A 24,843-nucleotide genomic window follows, 5' to 3' on the forward strand; every position below is an offset into this window, starting at 1 on the left:
TCCGCGGAGCGGAAACCGGCCTCAGATGGGCCCTGCGGCGCTCCGTAGTCGTGCGGACAAAGGTTGGCTGGGGCGGTGCTTCATCTGTGTTCTCAGATCCACGGCCTTCAGCCTAAGCCGGTCCGCGGAGGTGGGCGAGGCGGGGGCGGGGGCGGGGCCTTGGCGGAGGCCCCCGCCCCGCTGCCCACTCTTTGCCTTGTCCGCTTCGTGTGCGGCGGCGCCTCTCTAGTCAGTCACTCGTGTGTCTAGGTCTCTCAGCTTCACCCTCGCGTCCGCGAGTGTGACTCCACGCGCGGGTGCCGGAAGTGGGCTCGTGCCCTGCGGTTTCTGCTCCAGCGCGGCGACCGTCGCCACGGTGGCGGCCACTGCATCTCGTCCCACGCCCGCGGTATCAGCGGACCCTGAGCCCATGACAGGCCAGGGCCAGTCGGCGTCCGGCTTGTCGGCGTGGAGCAGCACGATATTCCGCCACGTCCGCTACGAGAATCTGGTGGCGGGCGTGAGCGGCGGGGTCCTTTCCAACCTCGCGCTGCACCCCCTTGACCTCGTGAAGATCCGCTTCGCGGGTAAGAGACCAGTCAGACCCTGGGCTTCTTGCTGTCACCCCGAACCGAGTGATAAAGACGCAGAGGGAGGGCGTCTCCCTCACCTGGCTCTTGCGTACTGCGGGCGAGGCGAGAGCTGAAGAAGAATACTGTTTGCCCGGGCTCCCGTGGGGCCAGATTTGAGGAAAGGGAGTCTGGTTTAAGTGTTCTGGCTGCCAGCGTCCACTTTCCCCCGGTACTGAGGGATGAGGAGAATGGATATAAAAACTCTGAGAAAGGTTCTCATTGGTATAGAACGTGAAACTCAAAAGCCTGCTTTATAAAATAAGAAAGGGTTGATCACATTTCAGGGCTTAAACCTCACACGTGCAAATCGTTCACCCTTGGAGGTACAAGTACCCTCCACCCCACCCCCACCCCCAGCTTTTCGAAAGTTCGCTTCACACCACCTCGCTTTTAGAAAAGGCTTTCATTAGTAAGCCTTTTTCCGCTCACCCCCAAATCGGAAAGAATCGAAGAGGATTTTCGCCATTACAAAAAGAAGGCGAAAATCGAGAATACCAAGTTCAGCGTTTGTTTTGCACCAAGCCCTTGAGAGGCAGCGTGCATCGCCAGCAGCAGGAATGGCACCACCAGCTCCCTTCCTAGAAACTACATTCAGCATCTCAGCGTCAGTCAGTCATAGCTTTGAACTGTTTCTGTGAGCATCTGTGCTTTATCTGGATTTATTTTGTGCATTCTTTAGCAAAGTGCGTGTTAAGGTAATTGCTTCTTCGCTTTATGCACTTTTGGCCTATATTAAAGCTTTCATGCTTTACTTTAGCAGAGCCGGGAAACCTGTACTTGGAAATCTTAGAATAGGCACGTGTTTGCCCTCTGGGCTGAGAGGGAAATCCTGGAGTAGGGAGTAATCACATTGTTACAGTTTGATAGTAATCAATTGTACAGAATTTTCTTGAAAGTTTGTTGTTGTCCTGTGTAGTATGGTACGGGTCCTTGTGAAGGAATAAGTAGCTAGAATCCAAATAGTACAAGTTTTTATTTAGGTTTATTGAATTAAGTGCACTAAGTGAATTAACTGTATGGAAATTAAGGAAATACTTTAAAAGTTAAACTCAACATAAAATTCTGAAAAAGATAGCTTTAAAAAATGCCTTTCATAATTTTATTTGGAAACTATTTTCTGGCATTTCAGTTCTCTTACTGAAAGTGAGGTCCAGCTGCTTTTGCCTCAAAAGCAAATGAAGAGGCAAAGTTGGTAGAAAGGAAACTTTGCTTTATTTTGGAGGCTGGAACTGGGGGCAGGGAGACTCTTGTCCCAAGGCTGAATTCCCTCCCTGCAATTGACAATCAGTGGGAAAGGACGTTTATAGGTGGAGGAAGCGGGTTACATGTAAAAACAGCACAGGCAGCCCAACAGTCATCTTGAAATTGGTCATGCAGCATAAATTGATTGTTTTAAGTACAGCTAGTCTTCAGTTCGAGGGTCCATTTGTTCTCATTTCTTTGAGGCCAGTTCTTAGAATTGTGGCAGCTAATGTCATGGCTACAGTTTTGGTCATCATGTAGTTATCTTCTGCCACCGGATGGGTGTTTCAGTATCTATAAAACTGGTTAAAGGATATGGCTCAGAATATTATTTATAGCCCTTGAAGAGGAATGAAAGGTCCTTGACTTTGCTTAATGATAAACTATTAGTATTTGGTCCTGTTGGACTATTTTTCCTTTGCTTCTCTATTTTCTCACTTTTCAATTAAACTTATTTGACTAAAGTTTTTCTACAGACAGAAGGACGATGGTAGACGATGAAGTTGGAGGAAGGGAAGGACTAGACAGTCCTGCTCTATTTAATTACTACAAGTTAAGGCCTACCTTGAGAATTAGATCTGCAGAAGTGGTTTATCTTAAAGAGTTAGGAGATTCTCTTCTGTTCACTTGTATCTCTTAGCCTTTTAACATTTGTATAGGATATAGAAGCACCTAAATAAAGTGCTTGCCCTTAGGAAACTTACATTGTAATTTTAGTCTTGCTGCTGCTAAGTTGCTTCAGTCATGTCCGACTCTGTGCGGCCCCATAGACGGCAGCCCACGAAGCTCCCCCATCCCTGGGATTCTCCAGGCAAGAACACTGGAGTGGGTTGCCATTTCCTTCTCCAGTGCATGAAAGTGAAAAGTGAAAGTGAAGTCGCTCAGTTGTGTCTGACTCTTTGCGACCCCATGGACTGCAGCCTACCAGGCTCCTCCGTCCATGGGGTTTTCCAGGCAAGAGTACTGGAGTGGGTTGCCATTGCCTCCTCCAATTTTAGTCTTGAGACTCAGTCAAATAAAAAGTAACTGTAGACAACATAAAATTAAGGTCAAAATGGAATAAATCCAAATACCAAAACAGGAGTAGTAGTAGACTGTTAAGAAACTTATAGATTGGTGATGGTCATATGTATCTGTATCTGTAAAAAGTCTGGTTAGTCTTGAGGTTCGCCAGAGAAGGACAAAAATTTTGACAGCTGGAGAGGAGATAAGAAGCCATTGAAAATTAGTGAAAATTACGGAGGATTCTCCCTAGAAGAGAACCCACAAAGACATGTAATTTCCATGGAGTTTACCATACATGCACAAATAAGAACTACAACAACAAGGAACATTCATTGAGTGTTTACTTGCAATAAGAGCAATGAACTAATAACTTTTCTTGCGTTAGATCATTTACTGCTCTGAACAACACTGTGAATTTATTATTCCTGATACACAGATAAGGATAATTGGAGTTGACTAACTTGCTCAAGTCATAAGTTATCTGAGATGTGAATCTAGATCTGAGTTAAGTCTAACTCAAAACCCTCTGGCGCTTAAGCCTTACCCCAGTAATTCCTGGTATACTGTGACTTGAACATGAAGGCAAGAATTCTGGATTTGGCTGCAGGCGCAGACCTGTGTGACTTGGTATTTCTCAATTTTATGTAAGGGCAAAAGAGGTGATGGTTGAGATGATCATTTTACTGTGCTTGGCCTGGTGAGTTTAAGACAGTGCTGTGGTGCAGACTATGCTTGAGAAAAGGGGATTCTTGGTACCTGAGAATATTGGTAACATTAATTAAATGGAGAACGTATTAGGAGACCAGTAGGACTGAAGTGACAGTTAAGGCAATCAAGATAGGAGGACAAAATTAAAGATCTAGGAGTTGAAGCAGTTGAACAGAAGTTGAACTGTGTAACAAGAAACCCCCAGTGTGGCTGTGCATAGCACAAGTGTGGCTGTGAAATGGTGATAGAAAAGAAAACTTAGGAAGATGAATAACTGAAATCACAATATATAGTTGACTGACCATCAGCATTAATGCTAGTATATTTAATGCTTTCATAAAATTAAGCCCTTTTAATAAAATTACAATACCTAGTGATGGGGATGTTAGTCTTGACCATTAAACCAAATGTGCAGTATTTCAATGAGTTCAGTTGCAAATTGCAATTCAGAGGTGTCCACGATAGTCGAAGGAGTAGAAATCATTTCATGTGAGAAATAACTGGAGGAGCTAGTTTAACTTATGACATGGGAGGGACTTAAGGTATTTAGAGAACTGCCATGTGAGAAAGGGAGCTGCCTTATTGCAGGTAATCTGAAAGGCAGAGGTTGGGTGGAAATGACAGGGAAGCAGGTTTTGGCCTGGCAAAGTGGTGGTGCTCAGAAGTGAAACTGGTGATGAATACTAGTGGTTCAGCAATTGGATGACAATGGCTAGAAGACATTTTTGTGGTGGGTGGAAAGGTCACTTGAGGTGATTATTGAGGCCCCTTATTACTTCAAGATAGCGTTTTAAGCCATCAAGAATGGTGAGTGGGAGCCTTAACAAAGAATGTGAAGTAAAAATAGTACTTTTCTAAAATAACTGGAAAGCCTAATAGTGTATAGGTTAATCTAAGGAACCTAAATGTAGAGTGCCCTTAACAAGAATAGCATACAGTCAAGTTTTGTATGTATATGGTATTGCAGGACCTGGTAGCATAAATAATAACTTACTGAATGTTTGCTATGTGCCAGGCATGCTTTTAAGACTTGCTTTATATGTATTGAAGAAAGTGAAAGTGAAGTTACTCAGTCATCTCCGACTCTTTGCGACCCCATGGACTGTAGCCTACTAGGCTCCTCCGTCTATGGGATTTTCCAGGCAAGAATACTGGAGTGGGTTGCCATTTCCTTCTCCAGGAGATCTTCCCAACCCAGGGATTTATTAACTCACTTAAGTTTCTCTTTTATGAGAGTTTCTGTTATTTTCTCCATTTTGTGCATGAGAAAACTCACGCACAGAGTAATCTAGTAACTTTCTCGGGGTTACAGAGTAAGTGTTGAAATAGGGATTCAAACCCAGGAAGTCTGATTCCATAGCTTTTGCTGCTAGACTGAAACCCTAAATGGGTAGTTTGGTATATCTAAAGGGTAAAATGCTAGAGGTTGAAATGAAGTGATTCCAGAAAGTTAAGCTTCCAGACTGACACATCTTTTATGCCATGTAAAAATTGAAGCCAGGTCTGGATGTTAGGAATGAGGTCAGGACTGTTGTTCAGTTGCTAAGTCATGTCCGACTCTTTTCGGCCCCATGGATTGCAGCACTCCAGGTTTCTGTGTCCTTTGCTATCTCCCAGAGTTTGCTCAAACTCATGTCCATCGAGTCTGTGATGCCATCTGACCATCTCATCCTCTGTCTCCCCCTTCTCCTCCTGCCTTCAATCTTTGCCAGCATCAGGGTCTTTTCCAATGAGTCAGTTCTTCACATCAGGTAGCCAAAGTATTGGAGCCTCAGCATTAGTCCTTCCAATGAATATTCAGGACTGATTTCCTTTGGGATTAACTGGTTTGATCTCCTTGCTGTCCAAGGGACTCTCAAGAGTATTCTTCAGCACCAGAGTTCAAAAACAGTTTGAGATTGGAACTGGAGTTATGGAAACCAAAGCCTGAGGGTGGAAATTGAAACTACGTATTGATTGAGAGACTAACCCTGCTGAGTGGAAAGAGTGCCTAAAAACCAGCATTTAAAGGATGGGTAGAACAGGGAGACTGCAAGAAAATGTAACGGTCAAAGTAAGAGAGAAATCAGGAAAGAGTGAAACCAGCCCAGGGAGGTAAACAATGTCAGATGTGGTCACGGGATAAAGAGAGGAATCCCAAAGTGCACGTGGAGGTCTTTAAACTGCAGTAGCAGGTGGAGGCCAAACCAGCCTTCAGTGGATTGAGAGGCAACGGAGGTGAGAAAGTCCACGCTGAGATTGTAGTTCCCTTTTCCAGAAGCTTTACTGACAGGGAGGCACTGGGATCTGAAAGGAGACACTCAGGAGATGAGATAATTTGAGTCTTTATTTTGTTGGGAAAAAACTAAAAAATGAGGACAAGATTGGAGATGGAGGCCAGAAGATAATTAGTGAGATTTCTAAGGGGTTCTAAGCAAACAGAATCTAGAGCAGTCTCTCTCAAACTTTTCTGGTCACAACCCTCAGTGGGAAAATTTTTTTTTCTTTTTGTTTTCCAAAACTTTTTATTCTGTTTTGGGGTATAGCTGATTAACAATGTCGTGGTTCGGGTGAACAGTGAAGGGACTTGGCCATACTTACACATGTATCCATTCTCCTCTGAATGCCCCTCCCATCCAGGCTGGCACATAATGTTGAGCAGAGCTCCATGTGCTATACAGTAGGTCCCTGTTGGTTATCCATTTGAAATATAGCAGTGTGTACGTGACCTTCCCAAAGTCCCTAACTATCCCTTCCGCCCGGCAGCCATAAGTTCATTTTCTAAGTCTGTGAGTCTCTAGGAAATAAATTTTTATCTTAGCTATCTAATGCGAGCACACACTCTTGCCTGGAGAATCCCAGGGACAGAGGAGCCTAGTGGGCTGCCGTCTATGGGGTAGCACAGAGTCGGACACGCCTGAAGAGACTTAGCAGCAGCAGCAGCAGCAGCGAGCACACACACATTACTGAAACAAGTTTCATAAAGCAATACTTATCCTTACTACTTGTGATGTCATTTATATTGTCTTCTACTCCAGTCTGTTGCTGGTGGCGGTTTTTGTTTTGTTCGTTTTTTTGTTTTTTTTTTTAATGATCTGCTCAATCAGTTTCTGGACCTATCTGCAGCTTTCAAAATGCTGAGATAGAGTACAAGTAGAGGGGATTGGTTTTATTTATTAAGAGGGACCAGCTCTTCACTGTGACAGAGGAAAAGGAGGGATAAAACTAACATGCAGCAAATGAAACAGGTTGTAATAGGGTAGTTAAAATTAGTGTCCCCTGTCTTGGCTCCCTCTTGCTCAGCAAACTTTTCTATCTTCCCATTATGTCTGTTGGGCTTCCCTTGTGACACAGTTGGTAAAGAATCCCCCCGAAATGCAGGAGACCTGGGTTTGATTCTTGGGTCAGAAAGATCCCCTTGAGTAGGACATGGCAACCCACTCCAGTATTTCTTGCCTGGAAAATTCCATGGACAGAGGAACCTGGTGGACTACAGTCCATGGGGTCTCAAAGAATCAGACATGACTGAGTGCACATGCACACAATTGTGTCTGTTGGCATCTTTTAGTACTATCACAGGCCATTATAACAGTTATGCAGGAAGTATTTAGATGTAACTACAAAATTTTCAGTGGCAAGTATTTTTGAGACCATTATGAGGCCATTTAGGCCAAAAATATTCACTGTATTTTATTTATATAGCGATTGTAATTCAACTTTAGAGAGGCCCTAATCCAGACCCTCTTCATCTCAGTAACTGCAGTCATCTCTTGTTTTCTTGCTTCCAGGTTTTCCACCTTCAAGTGCATTCCCCCCAGGGTACCAGGGTCTCCTTTCTAAACACATATTTGATTATCTTAGGCACACCTGAACCCAAGTTTGAGAAATCTGGGACTTTGATCATAGGTTTGATCATAGGCAAATGTTCTTTTGTGATTTTCAGGAATGTTTGCAATTAAGCCTGTCTTAGTCTGCTAGGGCTGCCATAACAAAATACCACAGGCAGGGTGGCTTAAACCACAGAAATTTATTTTCTCCTAGTTTTAGGGGCTTGAAGTCCAAGATCAAGGGACCAGCAGGGGTGGTTTCCAGGTGGGGCCTTTCTCCTTGGCTTGCACATAGCTGCCTTCTGACAGTGTCCTCACAGGACTCTTCTCAGTGCGTATGCATTCCTGCTGTGTCTTCCTCTTTGTAAGGACACCAGTACTGCTGAATTAGGGTCCCGCCCTTATGATCCTGTTTAATCCTAATTACCTCCTTATAGGCCCTGTCCAAGTACCCTCACACTGGGGGTTAGGGCTTCAATATATGAACTGGAGGAAGGATGCAATTCCTTAAAGAGGCCCTTGTCCTGCCTTATAAGCTAATTTCCTACCATCCTTTCCCTCTAAGAGCTGTGCACTTCAACTGTCCCATGTCCCCAGGATTCTCCCCAATAGCGCCAGGTGCTGTGATGCTCCATGTATTTGCACCAGCTGGCCAGTGGTCTAGAGAGAAATTTTCTCTTCTTTTCCCAAGAACAAGTTTCTAACCAATCTTCAGGACTCTACCCTTTATCTGCTCTCACCCTTTCCCCCTGTCACCCTCCTGCCTCTCTCCAGGTGCTCGTATATATAGTGGTGATCATGTTTCTTCCTTATTCCCATAGCTCTTCATAGGTGTACCACAGTGCTTATGACTTTGTCATGAGATTGTTTGTCCATTTTGCCTTGAGAATTATATCCTCCTCAGGGTCAGAATTTGTGTCATACTTAGGCTTATATTCTTTCTTTGCCTGGTAATGATAAAGAATCAATACATTGTTTTCTTAATTTTTTTTAACAAAATTTATCTGTGAACAAATGAATATTTTTAAAAATTAAAGATTTGGTCCTACATATATGATAAAGTAGATAAAGTTATAGTACTAATGAAGTATAGGGTACAGAATGATGTTGCCTATTACTGAGATACTTCATACTGTGTATTTCTAGGATTAAATGACTTCTCAAAACAAAGGAATCATTGGTTCATATATAAATCAATGATTTTGTGTGATTTATTTTTTTCTTTTTTACCTCAAAAGAAAAATTGTGTTGTGAGCTTATTGAAAGGAAAACTTCCATAGAAGGCATTTAATACAAGAAAATGAGCCATGAAATCCAAGGGAACCACCAGAAAGATTATAAAGTACACAGCAAAACATTTCTTGACAGCCAGTTACTCAGCTACATCCCTTTAAACTTATATTTTATAAAACTCACAACAGCCTGTGAGGTAGGGAATATTTATCCCCAGTTTATAAAAGAGGATGCTAAAGCTCAGGTAGAAAACACCAGGTGGCTAATGAGGGACGTTAAATATCAAAACCCAGGTCTTCTAACAAAGCCTGGTGCACTTTAATCTCACTTCATGGTGTAACATTGTCAGGGTTAATGATGAAAGAAACTGACTTTCCCCCTTTGCCTGGCATGGGTAAATAGTCTTTCCTTGCCAGGTTGCAATATGCACAGTAAAGCAGTGGCAAGGGTACACTGAACTAGGTATGTCTGGATATGACTAGTGGACTGTAATTTGTATAAACTTTCTGGGGGACAGTTTCAGTGTGAAATTTGTAACATTAAATTTATGCCCTTTAACCCCTTCTAATTCCCCTTCTAACTATATAAGGATTTGTGCAAATTGTTGACCAGAATTTTCTTTAGAGACCTTTCGATAATAGCAAAGACGGAAAAACAATTCACATGTCAACCAGAGGATTGTTTGTCCGAATGATGGGATATCTGTGAGAGGCAGCACCATCATATCATTGTTCAGATCTTATTTTTGAAAGGCTTTAGAAATCTTTTTTTTGGTGGGAAGGGGGGGATCTTTTGAAAATCCTATTTTACCATATATTGATTTTATAAAAACATAATCAGTATTATAAATTTGACATTCTCTTTCATTCCATTTCCCTGTAGGAAACAGAAGACACGTTCAAAATAGGATAGCTCTGGAGCACTGTTGTTCAGTAGCTAAGTCACATCTGACTCTCTGTGACCCCATGGACTGCAGCACTCTAGGCTTCTCTGTTTCCCAAAGTTTGCTCAAGTTCATGTCCTTGATTAGTAATCCTATAACTATCTCATCCTTTGCAACCCTCTTCTCCTTTGGCTTTCAATCTTTCCCAGCATCAGGTTCTTTTCCAATGAACCTGCTATTCACATCAGGTGGCCAAAGCGTTGGAGTCCTTCCAGTGAATATTCAAAGTTGATTTCCTTTAGGATTGACTGGTTGATCTCCTTGCAGTCGAAGGGACTCTCAAGAGTCTTCTCCAACACCACAATTCAAATGCATCAATTCTTCAGTGTTCAGCCTTCTTTATGGTCCAACGCTCACATCCATACATGACTGCTGGGAAAACCATAGGTTTGATTATATGGACCTTTGTTGGAAAAGTGATATCTCTGCTTTTTAATATGCTGTCTAGGTTTGTCATAGCTTTCCTTCCAAGAAGCAAGCATCTTCCAATTTCATGGCTATAATCACCACCCACAGTGACTCTGGAGCCCTAGAAAAGAAAATCTGTCACTGCTTCTACGTTTTCCTCTTCTCTTTGCCTTGAAGTGATGGGACTGGATACCGTAATCTTGCTTTTTTGAATGTTGAGTTTTAAGCCAGCCTTTCACTCTCCTCTTTCCCCCTCATCAAGAGGCTCATTAGTTTCTCTTTGTTTTCTGCCATTAGAGTGGTATCATCTGTATATCTGAGATTGTTGATATTTCTCCCAGCAATCTTGATCCCAGCTTGTGCTTCATCCAGCCCATCATTACACATGAGGTACTCTGCATATAACTTAAATAAACAGGGTGACAATATACAGCCTTGTTGTACTCGTTTCCCAGTTTTGAACCAGTCAGTTGTTCTATGTAAGGTTCTAATTGTTGCTTCTTGACCCAGATACAGGTTTCTCAGGAGACAGGTAAGGTGGTCTGATATTCCCATCTCTCAATAAATTTTCCAGTTTGTTGTGATCCACACAGTCAAAGGGTTTAGCATAGTCAGTGAAGCAGAAGTTGATATTTTTCTGAAATCCCTTTGCTTTCTTTATGATCCAGTCAATGTTGGCAGTTTGATCGTTGATTCCTCTGCCTTTTCTAAATCCAACTTGTATATCTGGAAGTTCTTGATACACATACTGCTAAAGCCTAGCTTGAAGGATTTTGGGCATAACCTTACTAACATGGGAAATGAGTGCAATTGCCTGGTAGTCTGAAAATTCTTCAGCATTGCCCTTCTTTAGGATTGGAATGAAAACTGACCTTTTCCAGTCCTGTGGCCACTGCTGAGTTTCCACATTTGCTGGCATATTGAGTGCAGCAAAAGGACTGTTTACAAAGATGTAAGCAGGTTAGTCGGACAAGGCTGTATGTTCTCACCCTGTTTATTTAACTTATACGGAGAGAACATCATGCAAAATGCCAGACTGGATGAATCACAAGCTGGAATCAAGATTGCAGGGAGAAATAACAATAACCTCAGATATGCAGACACCACCACCCTAATGGCAGAAAGCAAAAAAGATTGATAGAGCCTCTTGACGAAGGTGAAAGAGGAAAGTGAAAAGGCTGGCTTAACACTCAACGTTCAAAAAACTAAGATCATGGCATCTTGGCATCACTTCATGGCAAACTTGGGCTCCAAAATCACTGTGGATGGTGGCTGCAACCATGAAATTAAAAGATGCTTGCTGCTTGGAAGAAAAACTATGACAAACCTAGATAGTGTATTAAAAATCGGAGACATCACTTTGCTGACAAAGGTCTGTATAGTCAAACCTGTGGGTTTTCCAGTAGACATATACAGATGTGAAAGTTGGACCATAAAGAAGACAGCAGCAAAGAATTGATGCCTTCAAATTGTGGTGCTGGAGAAGACTCTTGAGCGTCCCATGGACTGCAAGGAGATCAAACAAGTCAATCCTAAAGGAGTCAACCCTGAATATTCATCAGAAGGACTGATGCTGAGGTTCCAATACTTTGGCCACCTGATGGGAAGAGCTGATTCATTGGAAAAGACCCTGATGCTGGGAAAGATTGAAGGCAAAAGGAGAAGAGGGTGACAGAGGGTGAGATGATTGGATTGTATCACCAACTCAATGGACATGAATTTGAGCAAACTCCAGGAGATAGTGGAGGACAGGGAAACCTTGCGACCATGGGGTTGCAAAGAGTCAGAATGACTTAGGGACTGAACAACAACAATGCATCTTATAGGAAAACCACAAGGAATAATGCAGTATTTGGGTACTAGAAACAGTTTGGGCTGTTGTCACCTGAAGGGCCCCAGGACAGGGAGAGTCATTGAGAGAGGGTCACCTTAAGAGGAACTTTGAGCTTCAATAGAGGAATGCAGCCTACCCAAGGCAACCTCCACAAGAATAAATATTAATATCTGCATCTGCTCTCTTCTATCCCTTTCATCTGCCTGGGCTCACCACCAACCCAACTCAACCAGAAGCTAGAGGCAACATCAGACTTCTAGGGCAGAACATGGTAGAGAAGAGTGGACTCTGGTTCTGGAAAGGAAATGGAAGATATTCAGGCTGTATCAATTGAGCACATGTATTTTGAGAGCCTACAATGTACAAAGCACTATGATAGGAGTGTGGATATTGCAATGAAAAAGTAGTCTCTGCTCTCACAGAGCAATGAGAAGCCAGGATAATTGAACAAAACAAACAACCCCACTAATTATTACAATGAAGAGTATTTTCTTATGGTAGGGAATGTATGGTATGCCATGGGAAGCTGCATCTAGAGAGTAGGAAGGTATCCCCAAAAGAAACGATTGTTAAACTGAGACCTGAAAGAGGAATCAAAGTTACTTGTGTGAAGGAATAGTTAAGAAGAGAATTTTCATGGCAGACCATCAATAGTCTGTGCCAAAGTGTTAAGGTCAGAGGCTGTGTAAGTACTGAAAATTGTTGAACATTCTAGCAATTTTCCTCAAATATTTTGAAGTGCCGGCTTCAGTGAGCCAAGTACTATGCAGTAAGTTCCCTAAGGCAGCTTTGTTGAATACAGAGAGAGAATGAAGAGGAGACTGGGGCTTGTGGTAGAAGAGTAATGGAGGGTCTTATGTAATGTGTTAAGGAATAATGTTCTTTATTGTTTGGGGTGTAGAATAGTTTTAAGTATAATAAATAAGTGACTTATTGAAATGCGCATTTCTAGAAGGATTTCTCAACCTGCAGTGCAACTACTGGGGCAAGGCAGCAAAACTGGAGATAAGAAAGCTAATTTAATTTCTATTGCTAGTTCTGAAGAAGTGATGGTGTCCTAAAGTAGGGCAGTGGCAATGTGAACTGAGAGACATGGATGGGTCCAGGAAAGACTTGTGATGTAGAATCAGTAGGATGTCTTAATTGGTAAGAGGTTGTGAAAGGAGGAGTGTTTGTGGACTCTGGTGTCTGTCCAGGTTTCTGTCTTGAGCATCTGTATAGATGGTGTGTTAGTTGCTAAGCCAGGTCCGACTCTTGAGACCCTGTGTACTGTAGCCTACCAAGCTCCTCTGTCCATGGGATTCTCCAGGCAAAAATACTGGAATGGGCTGCCATTCTCTTCTCCAAGGGCTCTTCCTGACCCAGGGATCAAACCAGAGTCTCTTGCATTGCAGGCCGATTCTTTACCATTTGAGCCACCAGAGAATCCCTGTTTATTGACTAACACAGAGTAATGAATAAGAGCATCTTCAAAAGGGGTGGAGAAAACTAGTTCAGTTTTGGATTTGTTCAAGTTACAGTGTTTGTTAGTTGTATTATTTATGTAGATTTGAAGATCAACAAAAAGGTCTGGTCTAGAGTTAGTTCAGTTCAGTCGCTCAGTCGTGTCCGACTCTTTGTGACCCATGGACTGAAGCACGCCAGGCCTGCCTGTCCATCACCAGCTCCCGGAGTTTACTCAAACTCATGTCCATTGAGTCGGTGTTGCCATCCGACCATCTCATTCTCTGTCGTCCCCTTCTCCTCTCGCCTTCAATCTTTCCCAGCATCAGGGTCTTTTCAAATGAGTCAGTTCTTCGCTTCAGGTGGCCAAAGTATTGGAGTTGCAGCTTCAACATCAGTCCTTCCAATGAACATTCAGGACTGATTTCCTTTAGGATGGACTGGTTGGATCTCCTAGCAGTCCAAGGGACTCTCAAGAGTCTTCTCCAACACCACAGTTCAAAAGCATCAATTCTTCAGCGCTCAGCTTTCTTTATAGTCCAACTCTGACATCCATACATGACCACTGGAAAAACCATAGCCTTGACTAGATGGACCTTTGTTGACACTGGCATTTATATCCACAGACAAAAAAGAAAGGGAGGAAATGTACTACAATAAGGGCAGTCATCTTGGAGTGGTGGTGTTGGACATGGTTTTTATTTTCTTTATGCCTTCCTGTTAGAGGAGGAAATGGCAACCCACTCCAGTATTCTTGCCTGGAAAATTCCATGGACAGAGGAGCCTGGCAGGCTACAGTCTATGGGGTCACAAAGAGTTGGCCACGACTGAGTGACTGAGCACATGCTTTCCTATATTTTGGAAATGTTCTGCAGCATACATGTTTTGCTATTTTTTTTTTCTTTTATTTATTTATTTATTTATTAGTTGGAGGCTAATTACTTCACAACATTTCAGTGGGTTTTGTCATACATTGATATGATTCAGCCATAGATTTACACGTATTCCCCATCCTGATCCCCCCTCCCACCTCCCTCTCCACCTGATTCCTCTGGGTCTTCCCAGTGCACCAGGCCCGAGCACTCGTCTCATGCATCCCACCTGGGCTGGTGATCTGTTTCACCATAGATAATATACATGCTGTTCTTTTGAAACATCCCACCCTCACCTTCTCCCACAGAGTTCAAAAGTCTGTTCTGTACTTCTGTGTCTCCTTTTCTGTTTTGCATATAGGGTTATCGTTACCATCTTTCTAAATTCCATATATATGTGTTAGTGTACTGTAATGGTCTTTATCTTTCTGGCTTACTTCACTCTGTATAATGGGCTCTAGTTTCATCCATCTCATTAGAACTGGTTCAAATGAATTCTTTTTAACGGCTGAGTAATATTCCATGGTGTATATGTACCACAGCTTCCTTATCCATTCATCTGCTGATGGGCATCTAGGTTGCTTCCATGTCCTGGCTATTATAAACAGTGCCGCGATGAACATTGGGGGTGCACGTGTCTCTTTCAGATCTGGTTTCCTCAGTGTGTATGCCCAGAAGTGGGATTGATGGGTCATATGGCAGTTCTATTTCCAGTGTTTTAAGAAATCTCCACACTCTTTTCCATAGTGGCTGTACTAGTTTGCATTCCCACCAACAGTGTAAGAGGGTTCCCTTTTCTCCACACCCTCTCCAGCATTTATTGCTTGTAGACTTTTGGATAGCAGCCCTCCTGACTGGCGTGTAATGGTACCTCATTGTGGTTTTGATTTGCATTTCTCTAATAATGAGTGATGTTGAGCATCTTTTCATGTGTTTGTTAGCCATCTGTATGTCTTCTTTGGAGAAATGTCTGTTTAGTTCTTTGGCCCATTTTTTGATTGGGTCATTTATTTTTCTGGAATTGAGCTGCAGGAGTTGCTTGTATATTTTTGAGATTAATCCTTTGTCTGTTTCTTCATTTGCTATTATTTTCTCCCAATCTGAGGGTTGTCTTTTCACCTTACTTATAGTTTCCTTTGTTGTGCAAAAGCTTTTAAGTTTCATTAGGTCCCATTTGTTTAGTTTTGCTTTTATTTCCAATATTCTGGGAGGTGGGTCATAGAGGATCTTGCTGTGATTTATGTCGGAGAGTGTTTTGCCTATGTTCTCCTCTAGGAGTTTTATAGTTTCTGGTCTTACATTTAGATCTTTAATCCATTTTGAGTTTATTTTTGTGTATGGTGTTAGAAAGTGTTCTAGTTTCATTCTTTTACAAGTGGTTGACCAGCTTTCCCAGTACCACTTGTTAAAGAGGTTGTCTTTTTTCCATTGTATATCCTTGCCTCCTTTGTCAAAGATAAGGTGTCCATAGGTTTGTGGATTTATCTCTGGGCTTTCTATTCTGTTCCATTGATCTATATTTCTGTCTTTGTGCCAGTACCATACTGTCTTGATGACTATGGCTTTGTAGTAGAGTCTGAAGTCAGGCAGGTTGATTCCTCCAGTTCCATTCTTCTTTCTCAAGATTGCTTTGGCTATTCGAGGTTTTTTGTATTTCCATACAAATTGTGAAATTATGTGTTCTAGTTCTGTGAAAAATACCGTTGGTAGCTTGATAGGGATTGCATTGAATCTATAGATTGCTTTGGGTAGAATAGCCATTTTGACAATATTGATTCTTCCAATCCATGAGCATGGTATGTTTCTCCATCTGTTTGTGCCCTCTTTGATTTTTTTCATCCGTGTTTTATAGTTTTCTATGTATAGGTCTTTTGTTTCTTAAGGTGGATATACTCCTAAGTATTTTATTCTTTTTGTTGCAATGGTGAATGGTATTGGTTCCTTAATTTCTCTTTCTGTTTTTTCATTGTTAGTATATAGGAATGCAAGGGATTTCTGTGTGTTAATTTTATATCCTGCAACTTTACTATATTCATTGATTAGCTCTAGTAATTTTCTGGAAGAGTCTTTAGGGTTTTCTATGTAGAGGATCATGTCATCTGCAAACAGCGAGGTTTCACTTCTTCTTTTCCTATCTGGATTCCTTTTACTTCTTTTTCTGCTCTGATTGCTGTGGCCAAAACTTCCAACACTATGTTGAATAGTAGTGGTGAGAGTGGGCACCCTTGTCTTGTTCCTGATTTCAGGGGAAATGCTTTCAATTTTTCACCATTGAGGGTGATGCTTGCTGTGGGTTTGTCATATATAGCTTTTATTATGTTGAGGTATGTTCCTTCTATTCCTGCTTTCTGGAGAGTTTTAATCATAAATGAGTGTTGAATTTTGTCAAAGGCTTTCTCTGCATCTACTGAGATAATCATATGGTTTTTATCTTTCAATTTGTTAATGTGGTGTATTACATTGATTGATTTGTGGATATTAAAGAATCCTTGCATTCCTGGGATAAAGCCCACTTGGTCATGGTGTATGATTTTTTTAATATGTTGTTGGATTCTGTTTGCTAGAATTTTGTTAAGGATTTTTGCATCTATGTTCATCAGTGATATTGGCCTTTAGTTTTCTTTTTTTTGTGGCATCTTTGTCTGGTTTTGGAATTAGGGTGATGGTGGCCTCATAAAATGAGCTTGGAAGTTTACCTTCATCTGCAATTTTCTGAAAGAGTTTGAGTAAGATAGGTGTTAGCTCTTCTCTAAATTTTTGGTAGAATTCAGCTGTGAAGCCATCTGGTCCTGGGCTTTTGTTTGCTGGAAGATTTTTTATTACAGTTTCGATTTCCTTGCTTGTGATGGGTCTGTTAAGATCTTCTATTTCTTCCTGGTTCAGTTTTGTAAAGTTATACTTTTCTAAGAATTTGTCCACTTCATCCAAGTTGTCCATTTTATTGGCATAGAGCTGCTGGTAGTAGTCTCTTATGATCCTTTGTATTTCAGTGTTGTCTGTTGTGATCTCTCCATTTTCATTTCTAATTTTATTAATTTGGTTCTTCTCTCTTTGTTTCTTAATGAGTCTTGCTAATGGTTTGTCAATTTTGTTTATTTTTTCAAAAAACCAGCTTTTAGCTTTGTTGATTTTTGCTATGGTCTCTTTAGTTTCTTTTGCATTTATTTCTGCCCTAATTTTTAAGATTTCTTTCTTTCTACTAACCCTGGGGTTCTTCATTTCTTCCTTCTCTAATTGCTTTAGGTGTAGAGTTAGGTTATTTATTTGGCTTTTTTCTTGTTTCTTGATGTAAGCCTGTAATGCTATGAACCTTCCCCTTAGCACTGCTTTTACAGTGTCCCATAGGTTTTGGGTTGTTGTGTTTTCATTTTCATTCATTTCTATACATATTTTGATTTCTTTTTTGATTTCTTCTATGATTTGTTGGTTATTCAGAAGCGTGTTATTTAGCCTCCATATGTTTGAAGTTTTAACAATTTTTTTCCTGTAATTGAGATCTAATCTTACTGCACTGTGGTCAGAAAAGATGACTGGAATGATTTCAATTTTTTTGAATTTTCCAAGACCAGATTTATGGCCCAGGATGTGATCTGTTCTGGAGAAGGTTCCGTGTGCACTTGAGAAAAAGGTGAAGTTGATTGTTTTGTGGTGAAATGTCCTATAGATATCAATTAGGTCTAGTTGGTCCATTTTGTCATTTAAGGTTTGTGTTTCCTTGTTAATTTTCTGTTTAGTTGATCTATCCATAGTTGTGAGTGGGGTATTAAAGTCTCCCACTATTATTGTGTTACTATTAATTTCCTCTTTCATACTCGTTAGCGTTTGCCATACATATTGCGGTGCTCCTATGTTGGGTGCATATATATTTATAATTGTTATATCTTCTTCTTGGATTGATCCTTTGATCATTATGTAGTGTCCTTCTTTGTCTCTTTTCACATCCTTTATTTGAAAGTCTATTTTATCTGATATGAGTATTGCGACTCCTGCTTTCTTTTGGTCTCCGTTTGCGTGAAATATTTTTTTCCAGCCCTTCACTTTTAGTCTGTATGTGTCTCTTGTTTTGAGGTGGGTCTCTTGTAGACAGCATATATAGGGGTCTTGTTTTTGTATCCATTCAGCCAATCTTTGCCTTTTGGTTGGGGCATTCAACCCATTTACATTTAAGGTAATTATTGATAGGTGTGGTCCTGTTGCCATTTACTTTGTTGTTTTGGGTTCACGTTTATACAACCTTTTTGCATTTCCTGTCTAGAGAAGATCCTTTAGCATTTGTTGAAGAGCTGGTTTGGTGGTGCTGAATTCTCTCAGCTTTTGCTTATCTGTAAAGCTTTTGAATTCTCCTTCATACCTGAATGAGATCCTTGCTGGGTACAGTAATCTAGGTTGTAGGTTATTCCCTTTGATTACTTTCAGTATGTCCTCCCATTCCCTTCTGGCCTGGAGGGTTTCTATTGATAGATCAGCTGTTATCCTTATGGGAATCCCTTTGTGTGTTATTTCTCCCTTGCTGCTTTTAGTATTTGTTCTTTGTGTTTGATCTTTGTTAATTTTATTAATATGTGTCTTGGGGTGTTTCACCTTGGGTTTATCCTGTTTGGGACTCTCTGGGTTTCTTGGACTTGGGTGGCTATTTCCTTCCCCATTTTAGAGAAGTTTTCAGCTATTATCTCCTCGAGTATTTTCTCATGGCCTTTCTTCTTGTCTTCTTCTTCTGGGACTCCTATGATTCGAATGTTGGGGCATTTCACATTGTCCCAGAGGTCCCTGAGGTTGTCCTCGTTTCTTTTGATCCTTTTTTCTTTTATCCTCTCTGCTTCATTTATTTCCACTGTTTTATCTTCTATCTCACTTATCCTGTCTTCTGTCTCCGTTATTCTACTCTTGGTTCCCTCCAGAGTGTTTTTGATCTCATTCATTGCATTATTTATTTTTAATTGACTCATTTTTATTTCTTCTAGGTCTTTATTAAACATTTCTTGCATCTTTTCGATCTTTGTCTCCAGGCTATTTATATGTAACTCCATTTTGTTTTCAAGATTTTGGATCATTTTTATTATCATTATTCTAAATTCTTTTTCAGGTAGATTCCCTATCTCCTCCTCTTTTGTTTGACTTGGTGGGCATTTTTCATGTTCCTTTACCTGTTGGGTATTTCTTTGCCTTTTCATCTTGTTTAGATTGCTGTGTCTGGAGTGGGCTTTCTGTATTGTGGAGGTCTGTGGTTCCTTTTTATTGTGGAGGTTTTACCCAGTGGGTGGGGTTAGACAATTGGCTTGTCAAGGTTTCCTGGTTAGGGAAGCTTGCGTCAGTGTTCTGGTGCGTGGAACTTGATTTCTTCTCTTTGGAGAGCAATGGAGTGCCCAGTAATGAGTTTTGAGATGGGTCTATGTGTTAGGTGTGACCTTGGGCAGCCTGTATGTTGACGTTCAGGGCTATGTTCCTGCGTTGCTGGAGAATTTGCGTGGTATGTCTTGCTCTAAAACTTATTGGCTCTTGGGTGGTGGTTGGTTTCAGTGTAGGTATGGAGGCTTTTGGACAGTCACTTATTACTTAAAGTTCCATGTAGTCAGGAGTTTTCTGGTGTTCTCAGGTTTTGGGCTTAAGTCTCCTGCCTCTGGATTTCAGTTTTATTCTTCCTGTAGTCTCAGGACTTCTCCAACTATACAGCACTGATAATAAAACTTCTAGGTTAATGGTGAAAAGATTCTCCCCTGTGAGGGACACCCAGAGAGGTTCACAGAGTTACATGAAGAAGAGGAGAGGGAGGAGGGAGATAGAGATGAGCAGGAGGAGAACAAGGGGGGACTCAAGAGGAGAGAGACAGATCTACGCAGCTGTCTGTTCCCAGAGTGTTCTCCGTAGCCCAGTCACCTACAAAGATTCACAGAATTGGATTGGGAAGAGAAGGGGAAAGGAGGAAATAGAGGTGTTCTGAGGTAGAAAACAGAGAGTCAAGATTGGGAGAGAATAATCAACACACTCCTGAATAAAAATTGGAACTGAATATTGGATTCTTAAATGTTCACAATTTATATCATATACTGAAAAACAAAAATTAAAAATCTAGAGTAGAGGTTAGACTCTTAAAAATACTATATTAAAAACAAAAACCAAAACACACACAAAAAATTTTAGAAATATGTATGAAGTTCGGTTTAAAAATAGGGCTTCTCTTTTTTTTTTTTTTTTTGGTAAGGTTATAGTGTATTGAAAATGAAAATTAAGGAGTAGTAGGGGAGTACTAGAGGACTTTAAAAGAAATAAGGGAAAAAGAAAAATAGAAAGTAGAAGAGAAAAGGGGGAAAAAAAGAAAAAATAATTTTCCGTAATTAAAAAAATCGTAAAAATCTATGAAAATGAAAGTTAAGGAGTAATGGGGGAGTAATAGGGAATTTTAAAGGAAAATAAAAGAGAAAAAATAAAAAAGAAAAAAAAAATTTTTTTTCTTACTTAAAAAAAGTAAAAATATATCTAGGAATTTCTCTGGAGCTGTTGCGGTCAGTGTGGGTTCGGCTCAGTTTCAGATAGCTCCTCATGTTCCAGGTTACACTTCTCGATATCTACAGGCCCCTTCCGGTGTAGTCGGTGTTTTCTACAGGGATTTTAATCTGTTGCACCGGTCCCTTATGAAGCGGTTCCCTTTGTTTATTTGGCTTCTGTTTGCCAGTCTCTTCAGAGCCTCATTTCTGCCCTGACACAGGCTGGCAGAGGTGGACTCTTATTCAGGTAGCTAGTTCCGTCGCGCTGCGGGGAGGGGCTGGCGTTGCTTTCTCCGTCTGCGCTGCTCAGGCTCCCAGCTGCTCTATATGGAGCGCGCCCCGCGCTGCGCGCGGTTCCAGCCCTCAGGTGTTCCACAAAAGCGCGGAACACAAAGCCGCGCCTGCTTTTTTTGCCTTCCCCGTCAGAGCGGTCCAGGCAGCCAGGGCCTTGACGGGCGCACTCTCCCCGGGTGCAGCGCGCCCACTCCCTTCCACGGTCCCAGTCTCAGTTTCCGCCGGCGCCAGTCTGGTGCATGTGCCTTCTGCCCTCCGCGTCCCCAGCCCCAGTCCCCACCCGCCCCGGTCGGGTGCCTGCGCCCTGTCTCGCCGCGACCCTCCCGGTGGATGTCGACCATCCAGAATCTCAGGAGGTCTTTGATTAGAAAGTGGAGGCCTGTTTGCAGTGCGGCAGGGCATGCGGTCCTTGGGGCCGAGCCTGCCCCCTTCCCCTTCCCTTTGCCTCCTGCCTCCGGCGGGGCCGGGCCGGTCCGCCACCTGCGAGCTCTTCTCTGGATTTTCTCGGTCCCTTTGTTCTGCTAACGGCCGGCAGGGTGTTCCGGCCTGTTAATTTTCTCTCTCCTTTGCTCTCCCACAGTTCAAGTTGGCAACTAACAAAAGCTCCCTCCGATTGTCCTCAGGGCACTCAGGCCCGGACCCTCCCCCAAGCAATGCCGCCCGCTCCTCTCCATGCCGCCCCCACTTGCTGGTGGCGGATGCGGGTGTCTGGGGTACTTTTCTGCTGGGAGTTGCTTTTAGGCTCCTAATCTGTGGGTTTTATTTATTGTTTCCCTCCCAGTCAGGTTGCCCTCTGAGATTCAAACACTTCCCCCAGGCCCGCCAGTGCGAGGGTTTCCTGGTGTCTGGAAACGTCCTCTATTAAGACTCCCTTCCCGGGACGGATCTCTGTCCTTAGCTCTTTTGTCTCACTTTTTATCTTTTATATTTTGTCCTACCTCCTTTCGAAGACAATGGGCTGCTTTTCTGGGCGCCTGATGACCTCAGCTAGTGATCAGAAGTTGTTCTGTGAAGTTTGCTCTGCGTTCAGTTATTCTTTTGATGAATTTGTAGGAGAGAAAGTGGTCTCCCCGTCCTACTCCTCCACCATTTGGCTCCTCCCCCATTGTTTTGCTATTTAAAACACCATTTTTAATGACTGTATGCTGAAAGTGAAAGTGAAGTTACTCAGTCATGTCCAACTCTTTGCAACCCCATGGACTGTGGCCCATCTGGCCCCTCTGTCCATGGAATTCTCCAGGCAAGAATACTAGAGTGGGTTGCCATTTCCTTCTCCAGGGGATCTTCCTGACCCAGGTTTTGAACCCAGGTCTCCCGCATTGCAGGCAGATGCTTTACCGTCTGAGCTACCAGGGAAGCTTTCCCCTCTCCAGGGGAATCTTCCCAACCCAGGGATTGAACCCAGGTCTTCCACATTGCAGGCGGATTCCTTACCAGCTGAGCCACAAGGGAAGCCCAAGAATACTGGAGTGGGTACCTATCCCTTCTCCAGCAGTTCTTCCCGACCAGGAATTTAACCGGGGTCTCCTGCATTGCAGGTGGATTCTTTACCAACTGAGCTATAAGGGAAGCCCAATTGTATGCTAGCTTAATATTTATTACATGAAGGAGGTTTTAAAAATTACTTCAGCTGGAGATGTGAAGCATCTGAAAATGTTCTTGGGTGAAAGATAACAGAAATAAAAGTTTAAAAGTTTCCCCTAGGCCTGCATTGTTTTATTTTATTACAAAAAGTATGTCATCATTGTTTACATCGTCAAATTTGTATTGTTGAATTGTCTTTGTCATTCTTCCTCTGTAACCACTCAGCCAGTCTTGTTCTCTGCAGATAGCTACTATTAACCATATGCAGTGTTTCAGCCTATTCCTTTTATAGCTGTCAATCTTTCTGAGTATTTAGAGTAGTTCACAGTATAGATATATCATAATTTATCTAAACATTTCCCTGTTTTTGGATATTGAAATTACTTTAACTTTTGACATCACAGAAGATGCTTCAGTGAACATCACTGTATGTGTATCTTTGTAAATTTGTGGCCGTATTTATATAGGATATATTTTTAGAAATGGAACTGCTAAGTCAAAGAATAATTGCATTTGAATTTTTATTAGATAGTGTTAAACTTCTCTCAAAAAGGCCATGAAAATTTCCCTATAATAAATCATAAAGCTCTTTTAATTCTGAAGGCAAAAAAAGAGAAAAAGCTACCTTGTCTAATTTGTATTTTATTGGTAAGGTTGAAAACTCTTTCAGTGCTTCTTTTTTTATTGAATACAATATTATATATTACTGGTGTACAATATAGCAATTCACAGTTTTTAGAGGTTATACTCCATTTATAAAATATTTGCTTCATTTCTCATGCTGTATGTATGACATTCTCTTTTAAATTTTTTTATTTCATATTGAATATAGTTGACCTACAACATTGTTTTAGTTTCCAGTGTGCAGCAAAGTGATTCAGTTACATATGCATCCGTGTGTCTCTTCTTTTTCAGAGTCTTTTTCTATGTAGGTTATTAAGGAGTATTGAGCAGAGTTCCCTGTGCTCCACCCCTAGGTCCTTGTTGGTTATTTACTTTATATACAGTAGTAATGTGTATGTTAATCCCAGCCATCTGGTTTACTCCTCACCCTCACCTTTCCCCTTTGGTAACCACAAGTTTGTTTTCTAAGTCTGTGAGTCTATTTCTGTTTTGTAAATAAGTTGGTTGGTATCATTTTTTTAGATTCCACATGTGAGCAATATCATATGTTTGACTTCAGTTAGTATGATAGGTCCATCCATATTGCTGCAAATAGCATCATTTTGTTCTTTTGTATTGTTCCATTGTGTATGTGTATATCTGTGTGTGTGTTTGTGTGTGCTCAGTTGCACAGTCATGTCTGACTCTTTGCATGTATATATGTATCGTATCTTTATCCATTCATCTGTCACTGAACATTTAAGTTGCTTCTTTGTCTTGGCTATTGTAAATAGTGCTGCAATGAACATTGAGGTGCGTTTATCTTTTTGAATGAGAGTTTTCTCCAGATACATGCCCAGGAATGGGACTGCTGGATCCGAAAGCTTTCAAGTATAATTAGGTCCTCTTTGTTTATTTTTGTTTTTATTTTTATTGCTGTAGGAGATGGATCCGAAAAGATTTTGCTGCAATTTACAAAGAGTGATCTGCATGTTTCCCTCTTAGAGCTTTATGGTGTCCATTCTTATATTTAGGTCTAATCCATTTTCAGTTTATTTTGTACATGGTGTTAGCGACTGTTCTAATTCCATTCTTTCGCACGTAGCTACCCAGTTTTCCCAGCACACTCATGGAGGGACTGTCTTTTCTCCATTGTACATTCTTGCCTCCTTTGTCACAGATTAATTGGCCGTAAGTGGGTGGGTTTATTTCTGGCATCTCCATTCTGTTCCATTTGACCGTGTGTAATTTTCTGTGAATCAACAGTTTACGTAATTTGCCCATAAAATTTTTAGGGACTGTTTGTCATTTTCTTATTTGTGAATCCTTTTTTTGTAAATTAGATATATTATGTCTATACTACTCTTTTCAGTCTCTTCTTGGTTTATGGGATCTTTCATAAAACAGAAGTTACTTAAAATAAGTATTATCTGTTAAACTTGCAAAACAGATTTGAATTCTTATTTAAAAAATATAGAATGTATATTGTTAGTTTTTGTTTTACCCTATCATGTTTTTTTAATTTAGAACTTTTGAGAGAAAAGAATGGATGAGATTTTCTACTTTCTATTCTGATGTTGGTGTGTATGTTGGTGGAGATGGTGGTAAGAGAATTTCCAGAAACATTTATTCCATTCTCTATATTTTCCTTCTTTATTGCTGCTCATATTTTTATCCAAGTTTTCATTGAGAGCATACTAAGCACTTAAAACTTGGATAAATATAAGAATGTATTAATTTTAAAATGCCAAATCCTGGAGAATAATTTTATCAAC

General features: G+C 41.2%; 1 protein-coding gene across 2 annotated transcripts in view; it reads left to right on the forward strand.

The window, feature by feature from the left end:
• Window positions 1-79: 79 nt before the first annotated feature.
• The window catches only part of SLC25A32 (solute carrier family 25 member 32), a 32,496-nt gene continuing 7,732 nt past the window's right edge, over window positions 80-24,843 (forward strand). Inside the window, exons 1-2 of one of the 2 annotated variants that reach the window (XM_061123627.1) lie at window positions 437-566; window positions 24,596-24,672. In XM_061123627.1, the coding sequence (XP_060979610.1) occupies window positions 24,618-24,672 (55 nt within the window). In that variant the 5' untranslated portion in view covers window positions 437-566; window positions 24,596-24,617. Of the gene's footprint in view, window positions 567-24,595; window positions 24,673-24,843 lie in introns of both variants that reach the window. The other variant, XM_061123626.1, reaches the window with a different exon arrangement.

The sequence above is a fragment of the Dama dama genome, chromosome 21 (genome assembly GCF_033118175.1).
Source record: "Dama dama isolate Ldn47 chromosome 21, ASM3311817v1, whole genome shotgun sequence".
Classification (NCBI taxonomy): domain Eukaryota; kingdom Metazoa; phylum Chordata; class Mammalia; order Artiodactyla; family Cervidae; genus Dama; species Dama dama.